The sequence below is a fragment of the Gymnoscopelus microlampas genome, assembly GCF_963454915.1.
Source record: "Gymnoscopelus microlampas genome assembly, chromosome: 16".
In the NCBI taxonomy this organism is placed as follows: domain Eukaryota; kingdom Metazoa; phylum Chordata; class Actinopteri; order Myctophiformes; family Myctophidae; genus Gymnoscopelus; species Gymnoscopelus microlampas.
The window spans coordinates 28,923,166-28,947,724 of NC_139953.1; the positions used below are offsets into that span (position 1 = coordinate 28,923,166).

General features: G+C 42.9%; 1 protein-coding gene across 1 annotated transcript in view; it reads left to right on the forward strand.

Moving 5' to 3' along the window:
• Positions 1 to 24,559, forward strand: part of igf2r (insulin-like growth factor 2 receptor) — a 54,247-nt gene that overhangs the window by 20,475 nt on the left and 9,213 nt on the right. The window contains exons 11-44 of the mRNA XM_084083115.1: positions 7 to 165; positions 438 to 584; positions 759 to 914; positions 1,161 to 1,298; positions 1,511 to 1,667; positions 2,211 to 2,385; positions 2,542 to 2,657; positions 3,116 to 3,275; positions 4,788 to 4,964; positions 5,143 to 5,238; positions 5,336 to 5,437; positions 6,406 to 6,568; positions 6,806 to 6,979; positions 7,166 to 7,315; positions 8,129 to 8,307; positions 8,457 to 8,544; positions 10,330 to 10,539; positions 11,989 to 12,119; positions 12,900 to 13,003; positions 13,249 to 13,382; positions 13,811 to 14,007; positions 14,286 to 14,412; positions 14,782 to 14,913; positions 16,335 to 16,494; positions 16,649 to 16,757; positions 18,780 to 18,861; positions 19,210 to 19,343; positions 19,526 to 19,675; positions 19,880 to 20,038; positions 20,828 to 21,032; positions 21,716 to 21,865; positions 22,453 to 22,687; positions 23,397 to 23,533; positions 23,881 to 23,998. Coding sequence (XP_083939241.1) covers positions 7 to 165; positions 438 to 584; positions 759 to 914; positions 1,161 to 1,298; positions 1,511 to 1,667; positions 2,211 to 2,385; positions 2,542 to 2,657; positions 3,116 to 3,275; positions 4,788 to 4,964; positions 5,143 to 5,238; positions 5,336 to 5,437; positions 6,406 to 6,568; positions 6,806 to 6,979; positions 7,166 to 7,315; positions 8,129 to 8,307; positions 8,457 to 8,544; positions 10,330 to 10,539; positions 11,989 to 12,119; positions 12,900 to 13,003; positions 13,249 to 13,382; positions 13,811 to 14,007; positions 14,286 to 14,412; positions 14,782 to 14,913; positions 16,335 to 16,494; positions 16,649 to 16,757; positions 18,780 to 18,861; positions 19,210 to 19,343; positions 19,526 to 19,675; positions 19,880 to 20,038; positions 20,828 to 21,032; positions 21,716 to 21,865; positions 22,453 to 22,687; positions 23,397 to 23,533; positions 23,881 to 23,998 — 5,011 coding nt within the window. The remainder of the gene's footprint in view (positions 1 to 6; positions 166 to 437; positions 585 to 758; positions 915 to 1,160; positions 1,299 to 1,510; positions 1,668 to 2,210; positions 2,386 to 2,541; positions 2,658 to 3,115; positions 3,276 to 4,787; positions 4,965 to 5,142; positions 5,239 to 5,335; positions 5,438 to 6,405; positions 6,569 to 6,805; positions 6,980 to 7,165; positions 7,316 to 8,128; positions 8,308 to 8,456; positions 8,545 to 10,329; positions 10,540 to 11,988; positions 12,120 to 12,899; positions 13,004 to 13,248; positions 13,383 to 13,810; positions 14,008 to 14,285; positions 14,413 to 14,781; positions 14,914 to 16,334; positions 16,495 to 16,648; positions 16,758 to 18,779; positions 18,862 to 19,209; positions 19,344 to 19,525; positions 19,676 to 19,879; positions 20,039 to 20,827; positions 21,033 to 21,715; positions 21,866 to 22,452; positions 22,688 to 23,396; positions 23,534 to 23,880; positions 23,999 to 24,559) is intronic.

Below are 24,559 nucleotides of genomic sequence, written 5' to 3' on the forward strand. Positions count from 1 at the left end.
CCTCAGGCAATGGTGGTCCTGTGTTCGTGGGTGAAGCCGACTGCACTTACTCTTTCAACTGGCCGACGGCCTATGCGTGTGTGAAGGGAACGGAGGACCCGCTGTGTAGGGTCTCCAACAAAAACAACAAGCACTATGACCTCTTGCCCCTCACGCGATACCCTGGTGAGACAGAATGTATCTCTAACTACGTACATGAACAATAGTGCCCCTATTCTGGACATGTCATAATAGGCAAACATTAGGCGAACATTCAATGAAAATAGCAGTCTACAAGCTCACAACCTGCTGCTACCTTGCTAATGAAAACAACAATACACCCTTTTGCAAAAAAAGCAGTTTAACTTTTGTGCAAGCTAGTGAGGTACAATAAACTCTCTCTCAATCTGTGTTCTCTCTCTGAACCCATCTCTCCCTCTCTCCCTGTCTTCATTCAGAGTCTGAAACAGCCCAGAACTGGGAGGCGGTGTACGCCAGTGCGCCAGAGAGAGACACAGGACGCTTCTACCTCAACATGTGTCGCAGAGTCATTCAGAGAGGACCGGCCACCCACTGCCCAGAGGACTCTGCCATCTGCGTCGTAGGTGAGGACAGACGCACGGGCAAACAGAGGGACGGAAAAGCAGGGGGGATTTCAATGACTAAGAACAAAAGAAAGAGTGGGATTTAAAATACATAGTCAACTAGCCATGCACATCCCTAGTGTCCTGCTGATGTCTTACGTATATCCTGCTGCTTTTGTGGCTCTGTTACTTCAGATGAGCACACTAATAAATCCAAAAGTCTGGGACTGTTCCTGTCCTCGGCACCGACGAGCGAGCCAGGAGGTGACATCAGGCTGGTTTACACTGACGGGGACAAGTGCACGAGCAACACCAATATCAGAACCATCATCACGCTCAAGTGCAAACCAGGTGTGTGTTTGTGTGTGTCTCAAGTCAAATGTAATTTGTGTCGCATTAAATCCTGTGAGAAAGTCATGCTACGTGCATCTGTGAAAAAAAAATTGCTATATTCCCCAGTGTGTATGTGGGGCTGTGTGTGTGTATGTGCATGCGTGTGAGTTGCTGCTGGCCTTCACAGTGGATTCTATTCTCGACTCACATTGTCACGTTTTCATGTTCGCTGTCTTTGGGCCGTTCTTGCTGTCCTCTCATCAGGTGATCTGGAAAGCGCTCCCATCATGCGCAGCGTGTCGTCTGACGGCTGCATGTACGAGTTTGAGTGGTACACCGCTGTGGCCTGCGTGCTGTCCAAAGCAGAGGGAGATGACTGCAAGGTGGACGACCCACAGTCCGGTAGGACACGCAGACACACACACAAATATGTGCACGTATACGTCCCATAACAACCGTATTAACCCAGTATTGATTCTACAAATGCCTCCTAAATCAGTAGTCAATATCTGTCTATGTAGGTGTGCTTGACATTATTGGACACACAGGCTGCCACTGACTATCGCCTTCCTCTCTGTCCCTTTTTACCGCAATGCCCCTCTCCCCCGCTCCAGACTTCACCTTTGACCTGTCCCCTCTGTCCAAGCCCAATGGTGGCTTCTACAACCTGTCCAGTGATGTGTACGACTATTACATCAATGTGTGTGGCTCCGTCACCGCCCCCACTGCCTCCTGTCCAGAGAAGACTGGCGCCTGTCAGGTGGACAAGAGGTGAGGAGCAGCGAAAACACGGCACTCATGTGTCATGTACCTCGTAATCCGTTAGCCACACAGTAACATCCTCTGTGATAACGGGTCCATTTGTTTATATTCGTAACCTAGAGTTTTACAACGCAATATAATAATAATAATAATACTTTGGTTCCCGCTCCTTTGGGGTATTTTAGTCACAATTTGTCCTCTGCAACTATTAGGATCAGTGAGCTCAATTAGCACAGCGCTCGGGGAGCAGTTAGGGTTTAAGTGCTAAAATAGTGGCAACGTGTTGTGAGCTTATAGCGTCTGTTTTCGCTGAATGTTCAACTATTATGACCAGAATACTGGGGTTCATATGGTTAAGTGGTTAAATGTGATGTTTGTACTCAATTGTTTCCCAAAACCTGAGGAAATCGATTATTGTCGAAGCGTTGGTTTATCCTTTAAATATAATACGTTTGCATCGTGGCTACGAGCTGTGCGACCTCCTTCTTTTTAATATAAGGTGGTTAAATAAAAAACTCTTGTGTCATTGACATGACTTTTTCTTTCATTTAGCTTGAAGTCGTGGAGCCTGGGGGAGTTTAACTCCCATCTGTCCTACTATGACGAGGTAATCCAGTTGACCTACTCTAATGGTTCCCAGTACAACAACGAAGGACACACCCTGCGGTCTACACTCATCACCTTCCTCTGTGACAGAGATGCTGGGGTCGGACAGCCTGAGTTCCAGGTAATCTCTTCTCTTCTCTTCTCTTCTCTTCTCTTCTCTTCTCTTCTCTTCTCTTCTCTTCTCTTCTCTTCTCTTCTCTTCTCTTCTCTTCTCTTCTCTTCTCTTCTCTTCTCTTCTCTTCATAAAGCATAAACCGTGTGTATACATGTATTTCAGGTGGAGGACAATTACACATATATCTTCCGCTGGTACACATCCTACGCCTGTCCTGAGAGACCCCATGAGTGTGTGGTTACCGACCCCAACACTCTGGAACAATACGACCTATCCAGGTAACATTGCTCTACACACACTGTGCACCGAGAGTTGATCTGATACCATGATGTGAACCATGGTGGGCAATATCCAAAATGTAATATGCAAATGCTGTCCTGCTGAAATATCGAATGTGCTGTTACGGCTGACATTCCTTTCTGACTTTCTGACATTCCCCAAGTATCATGATATTCAATATTGATATATCAATATTACAATATTAAATGTAAGCAGAAAATGCAGCAAGACAATTATTGAACATTCCATTAAGGATGGGACACCTTCCGTTAAATAAACTAACTATTAAAACATTTGAGTTCTCCGTATTGGTCCCTCTCACTATCTTTGTGTCAATACCACTACGCTCATCTCACTCGCTCCTTCTTTTAACTCCTTCTCGGCACGGTTCTTTTGCTTTGTCTTCCTCTCTATTCTTCCCCAACCCCATCCCTTTCTCCTCTCTGTCCGTCTCCAGTTTGTCTCGTCCTGGCTCCAGTAGGAATTGGCAGACCATGGACCTGTCAGACTCCGACAACTTGAAAAAGTACTACATCAACGTGTGTCGGCCCCTGGTGGCTAATACGGGCTGTGACCGCCAGGCGTCTGTGTGTCAGATGAAGTACGAGATGCAGCAGGTGTGTGGTGTAGTCCCACGTGAGACTGGGGAGATTGTGAAGTTAGTGTGATATTGTAAAGACGGATTTATACTGTACTTAGTTGTGAGCTTATAGAATGTGAGCTTATAGATTGGATATTGTTTGTGTGTGAATACCACGCGCAATGAAGTATATATCAAGCCCTTAATGCATTGCAGGTTTCTCTCGGTTGGCCTTTTGCTTCATCTTCCTTTACTACTGCAAGCATTCTATTCGCCTTTGTATAATTACAATGAGCACTGGCACACTGGATTTTGGTTTGCAACATAGCGTTTTTTGTTTAAAATTGAGGGTGAAGCTTGTTGCTAATCATGCCCAACCAAGTTATAAAAGCATTAATATACGTACGTAAGAGAGGCCATGTGATATAATATGGTATTTTATCATACACTGGGCATTCTACGGCAACAACACCGTAGCCATGTGTGTTGCCATGATATAATCATGATACAGGGGTGGCTGTAGCTGAGTGGGTAGAGAGACTGGTGAACTGGTGACCTTCAGATTCCTATCGGAAGGTCTTCAGTTCACCCATAATGCAACGTGTTGTGAGCTACAAGCCTTGTGACCTACATGCATTGCGAACTTGTAGATGGGCTATTCGTCACACGACAAGGTATAATGTAAGTAGTTAAAATGACGTACCTGCATTGCATTGTCCTATTGTGTACTCCAGTCAACAAGACAAATTCCTGCACATTGTTGTGTACAGTTTTAGTGATTGTGTTTCTTATTACAGATATCATGGTTATACTATTTTCTCCCTCCCAATAATACTATTATTTCTAGTCCTGCCAATGTTTGTCTTTAAGAGGATCTTATTGGCTTCCATTTTGCTCCAGTTGTTGACTGATTGATTTTGTGTTATTCTATCTTCTATCTGTACGTCGTCCCCATTTTTGGACTCTCCATCGTTGAGGCCCAAAGCCAAAGTGCTGCCATGGCGTAGCACTTTTGTTTTGGAGCCAAATGTCATGTCACATAATCATTTCCTCAGCTTGCTGAGACTGCTGTGACCTGAGGTTATCTTGCCATTTGTTATGCTCTGAAAGTTGGGCCAATTCTTTCATACAATAAGTGTGCAGCACATCGTTACAGTGGCCTACATATAAGCTGCATGTTTATTGTTTTTGACCAGCAGGATAACGTTAGAGTTACTTAAAGAGCTACTTATCCCATTTAGACCTGAGGCCGATTATAAAAACGGCTTCTAAATCCTGACCCAAGTTTTCTGAAAAACTTTGAAAAATAAAATAATAATAATGTTGCTATATACTGTATACTGTAGCAACAACTACACACATACTGTAGGTGTTCCTGGCTTGATAGGTATAACAATGTATAGGTGTCTAAATGGGTGATAGCTACTTTACGGTGTGGCTCTGCACCAATAAGCGTCAAATTTCTTATGCACACTTTTTTCTAACAAAATGGCAGTAATGAAGGTGTGGAGTTAATACTACCAGTGGTGACTCTGTCTTTGTTTCTCAGGGCGTTCTAGCAGAAATGGTGTCAGTCGCTAACATGGGCGTGGCCAAGCGCGGGCCCATCATCGAGGGGCGGGACAAGCTGTTGCTGGAGTATACCGACGGCTCGGCCTGCCAATCAGACGGCCTACAGCTTACTTACACCACACGCATCCACCTGGTCTGCTCCAAGGGAGCTGTGGTGAGTCTGCAGCACGTGTCAATGCTACACTGATGAATTGAGTACAATGGGATAACAGTCTCCCTCATGTGTGCCTTATTTGCACAAAGGGTGAGGCACAGAATCAGGATAGTACACATATATAAACATGAATCTTTGGCATGTGCCTAATTTATCTGTCTGTGGTGCAATTTTACAGTCGTCGGCTCCGCGGTTCTTGATTTACCAGAACTGCACTGCAAACTTCATATGGGAGACCCGCGCTGCGTGTGCCATCAGAACGACCCAGAACAGTGTAAGTGTCAAATGATGGGCTGTTGATGTCCTCAGTGAGACAAGAAAGTTGAAGTTTGATGATCTAAGGTTGCTTTGTGTGTGTGTGCATGTTCTAGAGCTGTTCTGTGGTGGACCCCAACACTGGATTTGAGTTCAACCTGCAGCCCCTGGCCTCTGAGAAGGGTTACACAGCCACGGGAAATGGCAAGACGTTCATGGTACGCTGACACACACACACACACACACACACACACACACACACACACACACACACACACACACACACACACACACACACACACACACACACACACACACACACACACACACACACACACTTACTGTGCAGTATGTGCATGCAAATACGTCTGCAAGCTGAGTTGCTAAATATTGTAAAATGTACCATAGCATGAATTCAAAGGGGTGTAATCTTTTTTCCCCCGCCCCTTTCAGTTTGTTTGTTTGTTTGTCTGTTAGCAAAATAACTTGAACAGATGGGCAGATTTTCATGGACCTTGGTGGGAATAATCAGTAGGCTGGCCTATGGAGATGATTCACTTTTGGGTTGCCACTGTCAAAATTACATGTATATAACTGCATTTTGACGATAACGGATTATATCACTTTTTTATTATCAGTATACAGTACTATTAATACAATTGTTTTACTTGTGCTTTCATTTACCACCATGGATTTTTACAGTTTTGTTCTTTTGTTTGTTCTGCTTTGAATATTGCCCACTCAACATCTATTGCACACCTGTCTGCCTCATCTAGGGCAGGGCGTGTCATTTGCTTACTTTGTTAAATGTGGGCCTGTAAAGCCCTTTGTGGGTGTAACGGTGAGAGCTATACCAATAAAGTTGAGTAGAGGTACTCATAGTGTAAGCCAGTGGTTCTCAAACATTTCTATGTCAAGGATCCCCAAATGTATATGTATTTGGCTGCCCATTTGAAAAGATGTTTTCTCAAATAAGAGAATTTTCAAAAGAAAATAACATTTTTGGAAAATGTTTTAAAAAAGTAGCCGCTCACACTGAGTTTGAAGATGAGCTATTTTCGAATAGCCAAAGTATAAAATATTGCTCATTTTGCTGGAGAACCCCTTCAAGGACCCCTGGGGGTCCCCGGATCCCACTTTGAGAACCAGTGCTGTAAGTAAGTGTGTCCTCTTTCCTCTCATTCAGGTAAATATCTGTGGGGGGGCAGTCGCGTGTGGGTCAGGGGCAGCAGGCTGTGAGCTGGAAGATGGCAAGGCCATAAGCCCTGTGGGAGTGGAGAAGACCCTGCAATACTCCACTGACGGACTGCTCACCCTCACATACAAAGGAGACCTGGATGTACCCACAGGTAACAGTAGACTGCAGATCTGCTCTGTTTTCCTTCTACACCGAATTTCTTTGCAGAAAATAGCTGATCGACAAGCTCACGACACGTTGTGAGCTTGTAGATCTGCTATTTTCGCCGAATGTTCGCCCCCAGAATAGGAACTCTGTGGTTCAATTGGTTAAACTGCTATTGAAAGGTGAGAAATTGAAAGAAAAACACTGACTTATATCCCCTCCCTTTTAATGTGTCCTCCCTCAGGCACTCGGAACACATTCACCATTACCTTTGTGTGTAATGCTGACTCCCACCCCGGCTCTCTGAGGCTGGTGCGAGAGGAGCTGAGCTCCTCCACTCACACCACCCACGACGTCTTCCTGGAGTTTGCCACCGCGCTGGCCTGTATCCCTGCCCCAGTAGACTGCCAGGTTACTGGTAAATCCAACAGAATCATCATTTGAGCGTTCACGTGTCTGAACACTTAAAAAAGAAAAACTGTGTTTTTAGCTTCTCATATACAAGTTAATGTATATAACTAAATAAAGTAGCTACTATATAATATATTACATACTGATGTCATATGTTGGTAGAGTCTATAATTAGATTCCTTTGTGTGTATAGATTCCCATGGTAATGAGTATGATCTGAGCCGCCTTACTCGGGATGCGGAGGACAGTCCCTGGGTTGCCATAGATACCTCACCCCAGGCCAAGACGCGCAGTTTCTACATCAACGTCTGTAAACCCCTTCCCAGCATCGACGGCTGTCCCGGTAAAACACACACACACACACACACACACACACACACACACACACACACACACACACACACACACACACACACACACACACACACACACAACCATGCACGTGTGTAAACTGCTGAGGAACATCTACTGTACGTACCATTGACATCAGTAAAGGACCTTTACCGGTCGAGTCTTGAATCACGGCATTCTAGTTAACATTACTGCTGATGATTTTGCAAAGCATACACAGTTTATTTGATTATGGAATAATTGCCTGATTATTGTCTCTGAAAGTTCTGAAATGAATGGAAGGCAATGGCTTCCTCCAAAATCAAACAAACCATTGTATGCTTTGGAAGAAAGTTGGCAATAATGTCAACAATACTGTGAGTCGTATTCCATGTGCCAGAACATTCCAGACCACCATTATGGTCCTTTTAATGAATTAAAAGGACAATTCTATTCAATTCATGTCCTCTCCCTTGACTTCTTCTAACCGCTTTGACTGCATGCTTATTAACATGCATTAAAGTACATCAACATGATGTCTTACGTCAGATTTTAACAACATGACCTCTGCCTGAATTTGACACAAGCCTCTCATGACCATTTACCCTGTTGTTTGTTGACTAGAGGTCTTTACTCTGTCTTTACTCTGATCTTGCACTTGCTAAATGCCTAAATTGTAATTGTGTTTTGTCTGGGCTTGGCATTAAGTCTATCCATGCATGATCATAATATAATTTGAATAATCTCTCTCTCTGTCTCTGTCTGTCTGTCTATCTGTCTGCCTCTCTGTCTCTCTCTCTCTCTCTCTCTTTCTCTCTCTCTCTAGTTGGTCCTCTCGGAGCATGTTCTAGGGTTGGCAGTACCAGTTTGAACATGGGCTATGTCCAGTCCAGTCCACAAATGGCTGACGATGGCTCCATTACCATCGTCTATCAGAATGGAGACCGCTGCGGCGCTGCTTCCCACTACTCAACACGCATCATCTTCCAGTGTGTTGACAACCCTGTGAGTATGAGAGCACTGTGCCGATTGCCAAGAAAACCTCACATTACACTCTGATTACTTAAGTCATTTCCTCCGGGATTTTCTTTTCCAGGGATGTGCCGATCAATCGGGGTCTGATCTAATTTGTGTGTGTGTGTGTGTCTGTTTAGGGCTCGCCAATGTTTGACCGTCAGGTTGGCTGTGAATATGTGTTCATCTGGAGGACCTCTGTGGCCTGCCCTATTAGGAAAACCCAAGGTACAGTATGTGTGTCTGTGTGTGTTGGAAGACTGGAGGATACTTAAAGAATTACAGAGAGGTCAGTGATAGCTTAGTGACTACAGACCTAGAATTTGTTGGGAAAGGCTTTCCACTGTCTGCCATGGTAATTGGGCAAGTAGAGCATATAACTGGCATTATGGAATATCTGTGACAATGTGAACCTGAGCAATATGGCCGCAAGCATTTCAGGATCCAATTCCGTGATTAGATTTTTAGCAACACCAGTTGGTAGTGTGATCCATTACAATAAACATACATTGATTGACCTGCCATTAATGCAGAAGAATGGTAAGTGTAACTCTCTTAAACTTTTGATAGAACTAAAAGACATCGGCTGTTAAATACTTTGCATAATGTATTTAACTACCACTTCGAAGTCAGTGGCAACTAGTTAAAGGCTGCCATCTAGTGGCGACATGAGTGACAAATGTTGCATTCCAGCAACTTGCCTAAGGGGGCATTAAACCCTTGGCTGATTTTGTATTTATTTTCCAGTTCAGATAAAAAACTACATCAGATTAAAAACATTGCAGGCAAGCTACGCAGCTAAAGCAATTGATAATGGGTGTGTTCTGGGAGCCCAGAGCCATGGGCCATGACAAATAGGGAAGCAAGATCGCCATCTCCGGTTTACTTCCCATATCTGCGTGACGTAGGTGGCCGCCTGGGATGACGGATCTTCCAAAATAATTGAGTATCTTTGCCATGTCTGTGCCAGTGTGCAAGCATAGATATTATGCTTGCACATAGATGTTATTATCTACATAGATGTTAGCCTGATTATCAGACTGAAGCTGCGTGGAGCTTCAGTCTGACATTGGCTCCAGTGTAGGCGATTACAAGGGGGAGGGGATTTGAATTTCCCTAAACCAATCATAAGGGATCCCCACCCCCACCTCCGACTCTCATTGGACATTACATTTTGTACCGAATAAATCCTAGGTTCACATTTACAACACTAGACCAAGAGGCAGTCCACTCAGAGAGTGGGTGGGGTCTATGGTCTGGAACCAGCCTACATACAGTAGATGTAGATGTTAGATTTAACATATTCATTATTAATTTGATTGGCTGCGTTGGCTTGTATCACAATGTGTTTCGTGTTCATAAACATAACTGGGTGTTTGCAAGGGCAAAACCGCTTTGACTGAAACATAAATAGCAGTCAGCTGTGCATGATTAGAGTCAGCTAAAGCCGCTAGCTGCAGTGCATGATCATTTGACCTCAAGTACAAGTCTGTCTCAAACTAGAAATATATATGTTCCAGACATGCTGTAAAGAAGACTGCAGTTTCCCCCCTTGTTGCGCAGAAACCTGTCTATAAGGTCAATGTTATGAAGCTTGCTTGTTTTTAGCCTGCTTTGGTTTTTAACCTGACCTAGAGAAAACACTACAAAATCAGCCTCGGATTTTTCATCGGATTTATACAGAAGCTAGCCTGGCACTACACTTATTAATGGCCATCAGCCTGACCATTATAATGTTGATTTGAACAGACACACCCGACACACCCCTTCTGTCCCATCCCAGCTCTGTACTAATGACACATTTGAAGATTATTAACCACTTAAGCCCTTTGACGAATATCGACAAATAGGGAAAATTGCTTATCTACAAGCACACAGCATGTTACATCACAAACTTGTTGATCTGCTATCTTCATTATTTAAAAAAATGTTATGATATAATATCTTGCCCAACATAGGGACACTAGGTTGAAAGTGGTATAAGTTGTTCTTCTTCCTTCTCCCCTCCTCCAGGTGATGACTGTCGTGTTAAGGACCCCCGCAGTGGCTTTGAGTTCAACCTGAGCTCCCTGAGGGACAAGGATTACCCAATACCGAACGGGAAGTACAAGTACCACCTGTCTGTGTGTGGCGGGCTCAAGCGGGGGGTGTGCACAAACAAGGACAAAGGGAGCGATTTGGTTTCCTCCTGCCAGGTGGAGGGAACTACACACAGGATAGCAGGTATGGACATTCACAAATATATACAATATATAACACAAATCACCTGTTATGAAGAAAAAGCCCTGCCTAGTGCCCTTTTTCTGCTGAAACATTACATTACATTACATTACAGTCATTTAGCAGACGCTTTTATCCAAAGCGACTTACAATAAGTGCATTCAACATAGGTAGGGAACGAAAACTACTAATCTGTGCATTTTCTGCAAAAACAAGCAACCAAGAGTATACCTAGCGCTAAGGTAAAAGTGCAATATATTAGCTACCTACTTTCTTAAACAGATGAGACAAAATAGCAAAATCAAATGAGCAAGAGCTAAAACAAATAAGTGTATCAACTAAACAAGATCCAAAAACAATACAACAATAAAACAAGCGTTCGTACAACTAGTTAACAACAAGTAGGCCAGGCAAAGAGGAAAGGTAGTGTTTCCTGAAGAGGTGGGTTTTCAGCCTGCGGCGAAAGATGGGCAGTGACTCTGCTGTCCTGACATCAGTGGGAAGTTCATTCCACCACTGTGGGGCCAGAACATGAAAGACGGGACATCGTCCTCCCCCAACAGTGGAATGGGGTATATCTCAACCTTGTCTAGGAGCTCCATCGGGACAAAGTTAGTTTAAAATCATACTTCAGACTATTTAACAAGGGTCAATTTACAGACATTTTGTGAAGGGTTGGGCCAGCAATCTTGAGATGCAATTTATCGTGATTCACCAGCTGATAAAAAGCAGCCCATGTCATATGTGCAATTCTCAAAAAAGTATCAACTATGCTCAACTTTTGAAAGCACTCTGCTCGTCAAAAAAGTGGCCACCTTTAAAATAGGACAGTGTGAACATACCTTAGGGCAGGCCCTAAGGTATGTTCATACGGTCCCATTTTCAAGGCTGAGGTTAAAGTTAAAATGAACAATTGTTGGTTATTGTAACTAAGAATTGCATCTTTTCTTGCTATTTTTAATCGGACTGCGGGTTACTGTCGAGGTGTGACTGAAAGATATCAATTTCAGAGAAGGTTGCGAATTCATGGGGAACAAATACTTTAGACCCACATTTATATTACAATATTCCCTTGTAGGACACCACAGTCGATATGACCAGAAGTTATAAAGTACAGCGCTCTGTTTTGCAGGAATTCTGTAACAAACCATCATAGATTATGAATGTTTTATAGGCACACTTGATCTTGGCAAATAATTTTGTTTTTTACATAAAGGAATTCTAAATTCTAAATTCTAACTTATTTATTAAACGCAGAAGGCTTTGAGTCTCTCCTAGGCTTGGGCAATATCTAAAATTCAATATTGTAATATGTGGGGGATAATTAGTTAGTATATTGTGGGATCATGGAAGCATTGCAATATTCAAGTCTTTTATGTCTGCTGTTTTGTAGCTGGTCTCTGTAGGCTCAGCTTTATTTTGCTGTTCATTCTGTGTGCTTGTGATGTATAGGCATGGCGTCTCAGACTCTGACCTACGTGGGAGACCAGCTCATACTGAACTACACCAAAGGAGAGACCTGCCACAAGATCTACCAGAGAACCACAGAGATCCACTTCACCTGTCACCCTGATATGCACCCAGTAAGATACAAGCACGCACACACACACACACACACACACACACACACACACACACACACACACACACACACACACACACACACACACACACGCACAGGCATGCAGTGTTTGTAATGTGGACATTAATATCAACACGAGACGGCGGTACTACAAATACTGTTGATATCCCGAATTCTACCTCTAACAGTGCCTATCTCCCAGCCTACTGTATGGACCTATGGGAAATACTGCAACCACAGTAGTACTGCACTACTGTGCATAGGCAGAAACAGCACCTACTTTTTAATGTGCCAACTGACATATTGTTTTAAAAGGAAAATGTCACCCCAAAATGCTGTTCCACTATTAGAAGTAGTCAGGAATTGATGTTCAAGAACTGACGTGGTTACCACTGAATTATTATTCAAGATATTTTGGTGTACCCATATTCCTCCAACATAAGTACATCTAAATTCACATCCATTCATGACTCGTGCTAGTTTTCCATAATTACTTCCTCGATACCAGTTTCAGAACATTTGCCATTCAATGACAAATGCAAAAAGGTGCCACCACCCCGTGTATGTCAACAGCTGATTATAAAGCATTTTATAGCATAGGATGTTGCATATCCTATGCTAATGTCACCATGAGACAGTTCAGATAGCTGTATGTAGAATAATGAAAATTCAAGTCCAAACGTTAATACATTTAAGTATATATATTTTTGATAGTTTGGGAATTTTAATTGAATTTTTCCTCTTGACAATTGGTGTGAACTGTGTATGTTGTGTTTTGTAGGGGTATCCAGAGTTCATTAAGGAGACTCCAGAGTGTACCTATCTGTTCAACTGGCGCACCGCCCTGGCCTGTGTTGCCGTCAAAACCACCAGCTGCTCTTACAAGTAAACACCTCCACCCAACACAACATGACAAAATGCAACTTTGATAAATGTAGTGTACTGTTCTTTTTCAATTGTAGAATGCAAAAATATTACTTTTATAACTGTGTGTGTGTGTGTGTGTGTGTGTGTGTGTGTGTGTGTGTGTGTGTGTGTGTGTGTGTGTGTGTGTGTGTGTGTGTGTGTGTGTGTGTGTGTGTGTGTGTGTGTGTGTGTGTGTGTGTGTGTGTGTGCTCATCCATCCTCAGCGATGGCCAAGGCCACTCCTACGATCTGTCATCCCTCGCCATGGACAACAGGAACTGGGTTGTGGAGCCCTCTACTAGTGACACAGAGCAACGCTTCTACATCAACGTGTGCAGGTCTCTGGTACCTCTGGGAGGTAGGTTTGCCAATCATATATACACACACACACACACACACACACACACACACAGACACACACAGACACACACACACACACACACACACACACACACACACACACACACACACACACACACACACACACACACACACACACACACACACACACACACATACACACAGACACATATACATTTGTTTTAGTTGACTAAAATCGTATTATTTAGTCAACTAGCTATACTAAAACTAAAACCTTTCAGATGACTAAAATATGACTAAAACTAAATGAAAATGTGCTGTCAAAATCAACACTGCTTTGATCAAGCTGAAACCTTTCCCAATTTTTAAATAAATCTCATAGATGACTAATGTTACAGGCTGGACACATTTTATCAGAGTGATACAAAAAAAACTGAAATAAATCCATATCCCTGTGTGTGATAGGTCCATGGGCATGTCCGTCAGGCGCAGCGTCCTGTCTAAAGGACAATGACGACTACGTGAGTCTGGGGGAGGCAGAGAGCGCCCCCCTCTGGGACCGAGGTGTGCTGCAGCTCAAATACGGCAATGGAAAGCTGTGTTCAGACCAGATCAGGAAGAAGAGTACTGTCATCCGCTTCCAGTGTGACAAAGATAAAGTGGTGAGGAACCCTCACACACCCACATGTTTTTTATTTCAGTTAACTAAAATGTGTTTGTTCTAGTTATCATTATCTTGAAGAATTGAGAATAATGAACTAACTTCATTCCATCTCACTGTGTGTGTGTGTGTGTGTGTGTGTGTGTGTGTGTGTGTGTGTGTGTGTGTGTGTGTGTGTGTGTGTGTGTGTGTGTGTGTGTGTGTGTGTGTGTGTGTGTGTGTGTGTGTGTGTGTGTGCGTGTGCGTGCGTGCGTGCGTGCGTGCGTGCGTGTGTGTCAGGACTCTCGTCCCACCCTGATCTCAGAGGTTGAGGAGTGTGTTTACACCTTCCTGTGGTCCACTGCTGCTGCCTGCCCTCTGAACAGCAGCCAGCATGATGACTGTAGAGTTATCAACCCTGCTACAGGTCAGACACGCACACACACCCCCCGAGTCCTTGCAGCATATGCTTGCTTCTCTTTATTCTAATAAGTGCTGCAACAGTTGATTATTTTCTTAGCGATTATTCTTTCAATTACTTTTTTTAAATACTTTTTTTATGTATCGATGATTAAGATATAGTGAAAATAGCAGATCTAAAAGCACACCGCGCATCGCAATGTGATACTTTGTGAGCTTGTAGATTTTCACCTTTTTTTTCTTCTTTCTTTTTTAAACTTTTCTCCTATAATGGCATGCCTAAAACGCCAAACGATTATTAATCAATGATTTTTTTTTCATAATCAATTAAATCGATTGTCAGCTTGTATGTGTGTGATGTGTTGATGGCGTGTAGGTTATCTGTTTGACCTGAACTCCCTGGCTGTGGATGAAGGCTACACCGTCTACGACCACAGCGACCGTACCAACATGTTCAGGCTCAACATCTGTGGAGAGGTCGCCAATGCTGGATGCAGCCCTGGAACTGGTATGTAAAGGCTTGGGCTGATGTTCGATAATGTCAACTATTGTGATACTTTCGCGCTATCAATCTCATATTGCATTTTGGGTTAACACAAACAGGAAAGTAAAACAGCAAACCTCCCACATCTAAGTATTTGTGAAGCCTCACAAAATCTCTCATATGTCATTATTGCTTCTGGAACAAGCAGATTTCCTATCACTTCAACAAACCACTCAGTGGGGATTGTTTCGCATTAAAATGACTGAGGTGCTGCTAACCTCTTTCTATATTAAAAATAAAAGAAAGCCAACATTATCAAGCTATGGTTCGATCCAGCATTGAATAGGCCTTTGAACAGAAAAGCTGCTAATTAAACAGTTTCCTACCAGACACATTGTCAGAGAGCCATCTGGGCTCCATGTTACACATTAGTTCATGCTGAGACAGACCCAGTGTTTATATTCAAATGGTTTATGCAATAGCACAAGACTTGCGTCACGGCTTCTTATTCCTCCATGGCACAACAGTGTTGGATCACAACTCTACCGTAGGTGCACACCTCATAAAATAATTGTTACCAGGATGTCACATACTGTATCATTCCTTTATTCCTAAGTTAGATTGAAAACCAGAGGGAAAATGAACCCAGTAAATTGTCTGTGTTAAGGTGTCATATACTGTAGAATATTTTAGAAATGTGTTCTATGAAGTATTGTTGCACTAATGTGAGACCTGTAGTCCCATGTACCTTTTTGGTAGTGTTCATGGTAACACTTGCCAATGTGAATTCCCTGTATTAAACTGATATTTTCTCTCAGAGCTTCATCCTTAAATATTTGGGCCAGTGTTTGTAAAATGTGGCTTGTAGTTATTGTGGAGACTAGAGCAAAGGACTCTTAGGGCATTTCTACCTTTTCCCCTTGAATTATGGCAGCTCTCTATAAACAATGTTTTCCTTTATTCCGTCTTTATCAGTCTAAAAGCCCCAGGCAAAACCCTAGAGTCCATGCTGCCCCTTATGGAAATTGGCTCAGGGTGGACAAAACACATAGGATGTGAAACGTATTTTTTAATGACATGATTAAATGTTAAGTTAATGCAAAGTTGCAACATCATGCCTCAAGTCCATGCTTTATGGAGCATGCATGCCTCAGCAATTTTCATGGCAATTGGCCATTTTGATATCTTGTGTTCAATTGGAAAAAGCTAGAGGAAAGGACCAAACCAGAATTTAATGTAAAACTGCTAATCGAGTACTTTTGTAAATAAAATAAAAAGCACCACACAATGACCAGACGCCTCAACCTTTTTCTTGGCAAGTTTGCAGTCGATGGAGGAATGGTGCGCAGTGCAACTCCGGGCACAGTGCAACACACACATATGCACACACACTTGTCTCCAGTTATAGTAGAGGGATGTACTGAATGCATGTGCATGTGTTTCAGGAGTGTGTGTTAAAGGCCGCAACAGCGCAGTAAGCGGGGGACAGGAGAACAGGAAGTTGTCATACCAGGACCAGGTGTTGGAGTTGACCTATTTGGGAGGAGATCCATGTCCTGCCAACACTGCCCTCAAACACAAGAGTGTCATCAGCTTCATATGCAGGTCTCCCTCTCTCTCTCTATCTCTCTCTCTCTCTCTCTGTCTCTGTTTTTCATTCTTTTAACTTACTAAAATGTACTTCTTTGGTCTGTGGAGGTATTGGTATTATTCCCAAAGATGTGATAATGTAAAAATGATGTCCTGGTTTCCGCTGTAGGTCTGCCGGTTCTGGGTCTGCCTCCACTGAACCCGTCCTGATTGCCTCTGACCCCGACACCTGCACTCACTTCTTCTCCCTACACACAGTCCTGGCCTGTGAACACCTGGTAAGAGTGTGTGTGTGTGTGTGTGTGTGTGTGTGTGTGTGTGTGTGTGTGTGTGTGTTAGGGTGCAGTAAATTGCATTTAATCAAGTGAGTTGGAATTTTTAAAAGTATTTAAATGGGTAAAATACGCAGCAAAAACCAGAGTATTCACTTAACTCTAATGAAAAAGTTTAAGGGTGTAAGAAATTACACTTATGGGTGTAGACTGGCTGAGAAGTTAAATGAAAGCCAATTGTGTGTGTGCTTCTTTGCTTGTACTTGGAGTATTTGTCAAACTAGCATGTGTATACCCGCGCACACGTGTGCATGTGCGTGCGTACATGTGTGTGTAGTGTGTTGTCCAGCTGTGATATCAGTTGCAGTCTAGACTTGTTACTTATTGCAGGAATTAGCTAACAAGCTAACCAATACATCCATGACGCACAGTAGCCCAGCAAACTGACAGCAGAGATGTGGCAGGTTTAAGTTCATGGTCTGCATGGTTAATGTGCACAAGTCGTTTCTATTGGTCAAGTTTACGCTTGACTCTGGCTCATGAATTTTTTTTAATACTACATATTAGTGCTGGCTGGGCAATTAGACGAAAATATATCAACATTTTAGAACTAATTAACGACATTTAGAACCAATTGCTGACTTCATCTTGCTCATTGTAGGTTAATCGAATACTCCAGAAGCAGGGTTTTCAGGGTCTCCTATTAGAAGGACAATATCAGTCACCAGAACCAAGGACAGGTGTTTTCAATTAATCTAACAACACAGTTACAATGGGTTTGTATAGGAAGGGGGCGGGTCTGTTAAAATGAATATCAATGATCTAAATACCCAATCAAGCAAGTTAAAAACTGTCTGGGGTGCTCACAAAAGCCAGAGTAGACGTTAAAATGACCCCAAACATGTTTGAAAGTGAAATATCCCTTTTAAGTTAAGTGTTAACTGGTAGTTATAATGTGCTGTTCCACTGAGTTTGTAATGCATCATGACCAGCACTTATAAATTATATTAGTATAATACTTCATAAACCTTGTTATAAGTTGTTATGCATAATTATAAACATGTATAAGTGTTATAATGCCATATACATGCATTATAATACATTATAAATGTGATTATAATGCATTATAGACCCGACCTTTAAGTAAAGTGTTACCCGTTAACACAAATCGTTCATTAATCATGAGCGAGGCAAAAGTTTGAAATAATGGTGATATAGATTTGAAGTCATATCGCCCAGCCGTACTGCATGTAAACAATACAACTGTCTGCCTTTTTTTTTTTATCCATTGAGTTTTTAACACATCCAATACAACACAGGAATCTAACTGGGTTCGATTGCACAAATTTCGCACCGTCACATCCCCTCCTTGGACGGCAATTTCGGTGTAGGTGTGCAAGAGGTCATTTTAGATGTTCCTCATACTTGTTCTTTTGTGTGTGAATAAAACTGACTGTGTGTGCAAGGGCCTTAACTCTCTCTCTTCCTCCTCTTTCACACAGGTAACATTGCAATATGTACAATTCATGCATTGCTGGTTACTAGTGATGCGCAGGTTGACCCGTAACCCGCGGGACCCGCGGGTCAACCCGCGGCGCGGGTGGGTCGAGTCAGAATTTCGGAGGCAATTATGCGGGCTGCGGGTGAGCGGGTCAGCCGCTCTCACACGCAAAAAAAAAAAAAAAAGATCGCATTCTCTTGTTTTGTCTTTATTCCTAATAAGAATAAGAATAATAACAATAAAACAGTTTGAATACACTTGGGGATTATTTTCTAACCATGATTTTACAGAATAAAAACAAATCGCGGGTCGCGGGGCGGGTTGAACCATAGATTTACATATGGGTTCGCGGGCGGGTTGAGGCGGGTTGGGTTCCGTCGCGGGGCGGGGCGGGTCATGAAAAAACCCGACCCGCGCATCACTACTGGTTACATCTTGTGTCTTCAATAATCCCTGCCTTCCTTCTCTCTCTCTCTCTGTCTGTCTGTCTGTCTGTCTGTCTGTCTGTTTCTACATCTCTCTCTCAGGTGAAATGTTCTGTGCTCAATGGCTCCTCTCTCATAGACCTGACCCCTCTCATTCATGTCAGTGGTTACTACACTGCTACAGGTCAGCACAGCACTGGAAACTTGATTATGTTGTTCTTGTGGTGGTCTTGCCAATACATTACACTGCGATGCGAAAGTACGCATTTGAACAAAATGTGAAAGAGTCTTTCTTAACCACAATAACCTTTTTGTGTCCATATTTTAGGGAACATTTTCTAAGTTTTCCAAAAATGTTTAAAGTAGCACAAATAGCTGATTTACAAGCTTGTAGAGCAGCTATTTTCGCTAAATATAGAGGGCTTAAGGACTTAAAGTTTCATATTGTTTAAGTTGTACGCTATGTGACCTGTGTTCTGTGTGTAACGTCTAATGCAAACCCTTCTTTCCTCGTCACTGTTGTCTCGCTAAGATGATGACGTGAACCCAGACGGCGGCTCGCCAGACTTCTACATCAACATCTGTCAGCCCCTCAACCCCATCCCTGGTGTCACCTGTCCCCCTGGGGTCACTGTCTGCATGGACCCCGATGATGGACCTCCAGTGGTTAGACACACAGTCACACACACACACACACACACACACACACACACACACACACACACACACACACACACACACACACACACACACACACACACACACCAAATGACTTTACCTTGTATTTAGTTGGGAGTAAAATACAAAGATTTCTCCTCTCACTGCGTCTCTCTCTCGTTGTTCCTCAGGACATTGGGCGGACAACGGCAGGGCCTCAGATCAACGTGGCCACCAATGAGGTGTCAATCACCTACAGTAGCTCCACCCCTTGCAAGTCTAACCTCACCCTCAACTACACCTCCACCATTGTCTTCATCTGCCAGAGGGGCCTGGACCTGGTCTGTCAAACACACGCACGCACACGCACACACACACACACACACACACACACACACACACACACACGCACACGCACACGCACACGCACACACACACACACACACACACACACACACACTGCTTCCCCCTGTCTCATTATCACTCAGCACTCAGCAACCCATCACTTCTTTATTTCACTGTCTCTCTCTCTCTTCTGTCTCCAGGGTTCCCCCCAGATGCTGCGACAGCAGGGCTGTGTGTTCATGTTCGAGTGGGCCACCCCCGTGGTCTGCCCCGACGCCACGCAAACCAGCGGCTGCCAGCTCACAGACGCTCAGCTCCAGTTCACCTTTGACCTCTCTTCCCTCAGTGGGGAGATCCAGGTAAACAGCTCTTGCTACACCAAACCCTTCACTAGCACTATGTTGAATGCGAGCCCCAAACTAGACGATTACTGGTGGATGTCAGGGGAAAGAGAGAAAGAGACAAAACTGAAGTTACTATACTAGGTTCAGGTTGCTTTTGTGATGCACACTCAAAGATACAGCTAAAATAGTGTTACAGATGAAACACCTTTTGATACTGGTTATAATACAGTTATTAACTCTAAAGGCTGCCGGTGAAGCCTAGCTTTGAAGCTGCACGCACGCCCGCACATGCACCATTCGCAGTTTCCGCACCTCGCTAACAAAACCTGCCGATTGACGCCGAGCAACTTGAATAAACAGGAATGACCTGGCTGGATGCGTATCAATGGTCCATTGTGTGACCTGCTAATAGCCTGTAGGTGTCAGATGTTCTGTTTCAAGCAGTCAAAATAGTTGGATAACAGTGGCTGATGGTTTCATTAACAAATTAAATTACAGGTGACGTCTGCAACACTAAAGTTTCCCCATTATGCAAGTCAATAGAATCAAATTTGATATTCAGTATATTGTGGGTTAATAAATAGGCCTACATATTAAAGAGGTTATTTAAATCTGCGACCACTCACGTGCGTGTGACGTAGCGCTCCACTAGCTAAAAGATCCACAGCACACCCCTGTATATAGCTAAATTCTAAAATTACAATTCTTTCCCGGTTTTAATGGGTTAAAACCAACCTCCCATTTTCTTATGCATGCTCACTGTGTTTGTGTGTGTACGTTTGTGTGCGTGTGCGCATGCTGTAGGTACCAGAGTCAAAGTACCGGATCAATGTGTGCGGCTCAGTGGCAGAGCCGGCGTGCAGTAAGGGCGCCGTATGCCAGGTGACGAGCTCGGCTTCCACCACTGCCGCCGCTTCGTTTGGCATCACCCACGCCATGAAAATGGATTATAAGCATGAGGACCAGGCGGTGCTGATGCAGTACGGCGGCGGAGATCCCTGCCCGCCAGGTGAGACCATAGCAACACTGTGAAGCTTTTACACAGTGCAAACATGTATTACTTTATGGATTATGGATTCACACCCTCACCCTCACTGAATAATGCTTTTAATTAAATTACCTTGAACATTGGTTCTCAAACTGGGGTCCGGGGACCCCCAGGGGTACTTGAGGGGGTTCCAGGGGGTACCCAGCAAAATTTGTTAATATAGCATCACAATAATTATGACCTTTTATACTTTGGCTATTCAAAAATAGCAGATATACAAGCTCATAGCGCAGCACCGAGTGCCGCGCTATGAGCTTGTAGATCTGCTATTTTTTAAAAATCGTGAAAATGTGTGCAAACCTTTGAATATATATATATTTTTAAGCGAACATTTGTTGCTCAAATCTTTGCCTCTGGGGGGTCCCTGGAACAAAATATTTGAGATGGGGGTCCGCGGCAAAATACATATCATTTTGGGGGTCCTTGACGTGAAAAAGTTTGAGAACCACTGACCTAGAATTATGTAAATGTAATGCACTGGCAAGCGTATAGCAGCACAACAACCGAGATGTTCTTAGCAAGAAGTATCAGAGAAAAATAACCTAACAATGCATCACCCGTTAATTAAAAATAAATAAATTACATTACGTTTATTGTCTACTTTTGTGTGTGTGTGTGTGTGCATGCGTGCGTGTGTGTTTTAGTGACCGAGCGGGAGGAGCAGTGTGTGTTTCCCTTCACCTACATGAACAGGACATACACAGAGTGCACGGCAGATGGCCCAGACGGCAGGAAGTGGTGTGCCACCTCTGCAAACTTTGCTACCGACAGAAAGTCAGGATTCTGCGCCAAAGGTAACGGATTGAAAGAGTCTTGTTGTGCGTGGCTCAATGATGGCGACATGAATACGCCATTTTCCTTGAATGTTGCAATAATAATAATAGTATGATGCAAGTTTTTCACTTTATAGCAGTTGGAGAAAAATGAACGATTGGTGGGGTGGTGACTATTTAGGCAAAACTAATTGTTTTATTAGTTCATTAATCATTAGCCTAAAATAATTTGCCTACTTTAGATGTGCTTGCATGTCTATTCCCTCCAGCAGTCTGCTTCTCACACCTTTTTGTGGTCAGAATGAGACCTTTTTGGGTTGGTTCTTAGTAATAATAATGATGATATAACCCTAACCCTAATAATAAATAATTAAATAAATAATAATAAACCTCATAAAACTTAAATGAAATTATTCAAACATTGCCAAATGAATAATTATTTTACTAAAGAATAAATATGATATAATATTGCAATATGTAACAATAGGCAATATACTGCATCGTGCAGCCGCTCTGCTCTGATGAACTACAGAGTTTAAGGAAACATGTTGTGTTTTTTATATTCCTTTCTCTCTTCTAATGCCTCTCTCCTCCCTCCTCTCCCCCAGTGTCCAGCAAGCGTCATTCATCCATCTTGTTCGTGTGTGACCAGCAGTCGGGGCACGGCTCCCCCCGCCTGCTGTCGGAGACGGGCGGCTGTTCGGCCAGCTTCCAGTGGCGCACCAACATCGTGTGTCCCCCCAGGAAGATGGAGTGCAAGCTGGTCAGCCAACACCAGACCTATGACCTCCGCACACTGTCCTCCCTCACTGAACCCTGGAAGTTTAGCTACCAGGGTGACGCGTAAGTTTGACTGCTCTGTTCCACAAATAAATAGTGTAGGTACAGTACATTATGTAGAATAGTGGTTCTCAACCTTTTTAATTTCAAGGACCCTCATAACTCTGAGAGTGTACAAATGTAACCAAATGGACCCGTAAGGGTCACAATTCTTTTCATACAGTGGCGCGCTCATCACATCTGTCAAAATGTACAAATACATGGTCATGTGTATGCTTTTTGGGTCAAATGTCAATAATATCCAAATCAATCAATCAAACAGACAGAATATCTAAATGTGTCAATATTGTGCATTGAAGATTAGATATCTGTAATAGAAATTTCCCTTAAATAGAAAGACAGAAAATTACTTTTACATTTACAATGTGGTCTTTATCCAGAGAGCTGCTTACAATTGTTTCTAACAACACATTACACACAACACACGTGCTTATTGTAGTTAATTAAACACAGAGGAGTCCATTTGGTTACATCAATGGCTCTGGGTTACATTATTTTGTACACTAGTCTGGAGATGTCTAATCTGACAGCAGACTTCCTGACGTCACTGTCCTGCCACGCCCACATTAAGGTCCCCCTGTGTAATTTTTCATGCCATGCTATTTTTTACTGCCCCTTTTTATTTTTAAATGTTATATTTATATAGGCATTGGTCGACCTTTACACTGTCTCTCTTGTCTTACCCTAACCCTTTTTTGTCCTGTGTGTGTAGTTACTACATCAACCTATGTCAGGGGATCCACGGTGGACTGATAGGCTGTCCAAAGGACGCCACCGTGTGCCGGCGCACAGCAGCGGGCAAGACCGAGAACCTGGGGCGTGTTTACACCCAGAAAATGAGCTCCACTGGTGGGTCAGAGATTTCAATTGGTGGAGACCTTATTCCTACTAGTGCAATCCTGGGTTAACATTTTTTGGGGGAAATTCACAAAAAAAAAAAAACTTTTCTTAAAAGATTACAGTTTCCAACTTAATTGGCCAACTCTCCTGCAAAATCAAATGACAGACATCACAATTGACAAAATTCAAACCACGTAAAAACCCTATACTTAGTTGACTGTATTCCTATGGGCTCTATGCTAGGCCCCCTCAAGTGGTTAATATCGGTGGCTATGATTTATCTGATTAGAAATCTGATGTAATATATCATATTTCTAATCAGATCAATTTATCATAATGATAAATTGTGTCTTCAGATGGTAAGATCCTGGTGAGCTACGCTATGGGAGATTCTGTCTGTGACAACGGCCTGAATGCTAAGACTGTGATCCAGCTCACCTGTGGGTCTACTGTGGGACACCCCATGCTAATCAGGTAAGCAGCCTCTGAGTAAAAGTAGACTGAATTTCTTTGTTTTTAAATGTTTATAACCATTAAAAAAAATGGTATTATGTGTAAAAAAAAAGTTTTTCCTTAGTCATTGGACTGATTCAATGTGTAAAGTTGTGTGTAACAACAATGTGAGTGCTGATTTAAGGTTGGGGACTTGCGCACATAGAAATAGCCGATCTACATCAACACGTTTTTCAAAATAGTAAAATTGCCAAACAAGTTTAGGCATAAGGGGTAAGGCCTCAAGATAGGGCCCCTAGGATTCGGTCATATCAGCAGGATTGTGTGAAAGTGGCAGAATAATTGTTGACCTCATTGGCATCCTTTGGGAAATACACTGTTTGGATCTTAGTTGCAATTATTCTTATTTTTTTTGTAGGATAGAACATTTTTTATTTCTGTTCCTTTAGCACTAAGGCTTGCAAACAACTCCACATGGATTGTATAATCTACATGTACAGTACCAGCAAGCAAACACACACACAGGGTTCATTTTCCCATGAGAAATATTTGTGTACTCGTTTAATGTACCCTAGGGTTCAG